This window comes from Microtus ochrogaster, unplaced genomic scaffold, assembly GCF_000317375.1.
Source record: "Microtus ochrogaster isolate Prairie Vole_2 unplaced genomic scaffold, MicOch1.0 UNK16, whole genome shotgun sequence".
Lineage (NCBI taxonomy): Eukaryota > Metazoa > Chordata > Mammalia > Rodentia > Cricetidae > Microtus > Microtus ochrogaster.
In genome coordinates this window covers 3,998,922-4,001,139 of record NW_004949114.1, presented here as the reverse complement: position 1 = coordinate 4,001,139, position 2,218 = coordinate 3,998,922, and the positions used below count along the sequence as shown (strand labels likewise).

At 42.2% G+C, this 2,218-nt stretch overlaps 1 protein-coding gene across 1 annotated transcript in view; it reads right to left on the bottom strand.

Annotated features, from left to right (window-relative positions):
- Positions 1-2,218, bottom strand: part of CUNH1orf43 (chromosome unknown C1orf43 homolog) — a 10,750-nt gene that overhangs the window by 5,310 nt on the left and 3,222 nt on the right. Inside the window, exons 3-4 of the mRNA XM_026789227.1 lie at positions 1,049-1,166; positions 768-855 (exon numbers count right to left, since the gene is read on the bottom strand). Of these exons, the coding sequence (XP_026645028.1) occupies positions 768-855; positions 1,049-1,166 (206 nt within the window). The remainder of the gene's footprint in view (positions 1-767; positions 856-1,048; positions 1,167-2,218) is intronic.

Here is a 2,218-nt window from a genome sequence, read left to right as displayed (position 1 = left end):
TTGCATGTTCTTGTCTTTTTTTTTTTGGTTTTTCAAGGGTTCTGTGAGTTGGAGGCCTGCCAGGGCTAATATTGAGATCCTGTCTTAAAAATCCAAACAAACCAACAGTTCCCCCAAACACACAAAAACTAAAACGAAAGAAAGAAACCATAAACTGATCCGGGGATGTAGTTCAGTTGTTTGCTTAGTTAGGGTACCAGAAGCTCTGGCTTGGGTCCTTAGCACCAAATAAACTGGGTGTGGTAGCAAAATGCCCACAATCTAGCCCTGGGAAGTAGAAGCAGGAGGCTCAGAAGTTCAAGGTGGAAACACAGAAAGTTTGCAACTATCTCCAACTTAAAAAAAATTAACCAAAAACCCAAACCAAAATAAGTCAGACTCTTGGGAGAAGAAATAATTTACCACTGGGTGGTGGTGGTGGCACGCCCCTTTCATGCCAGCATCTGGGAGACAGAGGTAGGTGGATCTCTGAGTTTGAGGCCAGCCTGGTCTACAGAATGAGTTCCAGGTCAGCTAGGCCACTAAGAGAAACCCTGTCTTGAAAAATCATAATTAACTATCCAAGGTGATTTATCTCTTTTGAAACACTGTCTCTCTTTGTGGCTATCCCTGGATGTCCTGGAACTCTGTTGTAGACCAGGCTAGTCTTTAACTCAAAGAGCTCTGCTTGTCTCTGTCTCCTGAGTTATGATGAGATTAGAGATGTGCACCACCACTCCTGGATAAATGTGCACATCTTCAAGGTGGCTCATTACTGTTCCCTAGTTTAGATTCTAGAGTATGCCTTATCAGCTAACTTACCCGAGGCACGGATGGCATCTAGAGCTTTCATCCTGTACAGATAGTTGTAGCAACCTGCTGGGAAAAAAAAAAAAAAGACCAGTCTCAGCTATTACTCTCAAAACACCCCAGATTATAGTAAATTAGCAAACTGTCTCCTTGTATCTGGCACATATTTGATAACTGAGGTGCTGAGGGCTCTAACAGTAGAGGGTCTAAAGCTGTGGATATCTCTGCGCTGAAAACCCACCAGGAGATTGTCACATACTTTGATTCCCCTGGGATTCCAGCTGCAGTAGTCTTGTATCATCATCTGCAAGGAGCTGGGGTTCATACTTGATGTCCTGAACCCTGGATAGTCGAATATCGATCTCCTCTTTTAAGTCCTGTGCATTCAGAAGAAACAAGACAGCATCATTACCTTGTATTCTGCTTCCTAACAATCTGTAACAGATCCAGAGCATGTAAACTAAGATGAAACAAAGAAATCTAAAAATAGCTTTGAGATCCTCTGACATACAGCTCCAAGCAAATCTCAATCTCTTGATTTTTGAGATATGGTCTATGTAGCTTGGTTGCCCTGAAGCCCATTATGTAGACCAGGTTGATCTCAAATTCACAAAGAATCATCTGCCTCTGGAGTTCTGGGATTAAAGAAATGTGCCACCTCACCTGGCTCGTCTCTATTGAAGACTTGTGTGTCTGTGTATGTGTGTGAGTTTACATGCACCTGAATGGTTATGCATGTATTGTGTCTTCCTCTATCACTCTCCCCAGCCCAAGGACTTGGGTTTTCTCACGGAGGCGGAAAGTCAGCAAGCCCCAGCAATCCTTTAAGTCTCTGCCACCTTCAGATCTGGGGTTACAGGGTACAGGGACCCCTGGTTTCTAACATATGTGTTGGGCCAAAACTCCAGCAAAAGGTCTTAACCAGTGAGCACCTCATAGGCTTCTAAGCCAGACCTTTTTTTAACTTGTCAGAATTTCTTTAGGCTGAACACCAACATGATTTCTGATTTTAAGTCAGACTAAGAAGAATCTTGTTGTAAAGAACTTTATCCCACATGGTGTGTCAGAAAAACTTTGAGAGCTAAAGTGGGAGGGCTGCTCCAAGTTCACGGTCAGCGTGGCCTAGGTCCAGTTCCAATCTGAGCTACAGCATAAGACCTTGTCAAGAAAAAGGAAAAAAAGTACTAAAAATTACTTAATGTGGCAGTCCTCACACATTTAGAAGTAACCACCATTATCAGTTTTGAACCTATCTAACCTTAGGGATGCCAGAGTCCAAAGAAATTTGTTCTATTCTAGGACAGAATCTTAGGCCAAGGATTAGACATTGTACATTCTGGTTTTGTCTTTTTTTATTTTTTTTTTTATTTTTTATTTTTTTTGGTTTTTCGAGACAGGATTTCTCTGTAGCTTTGGAGCCTGTCCTGGA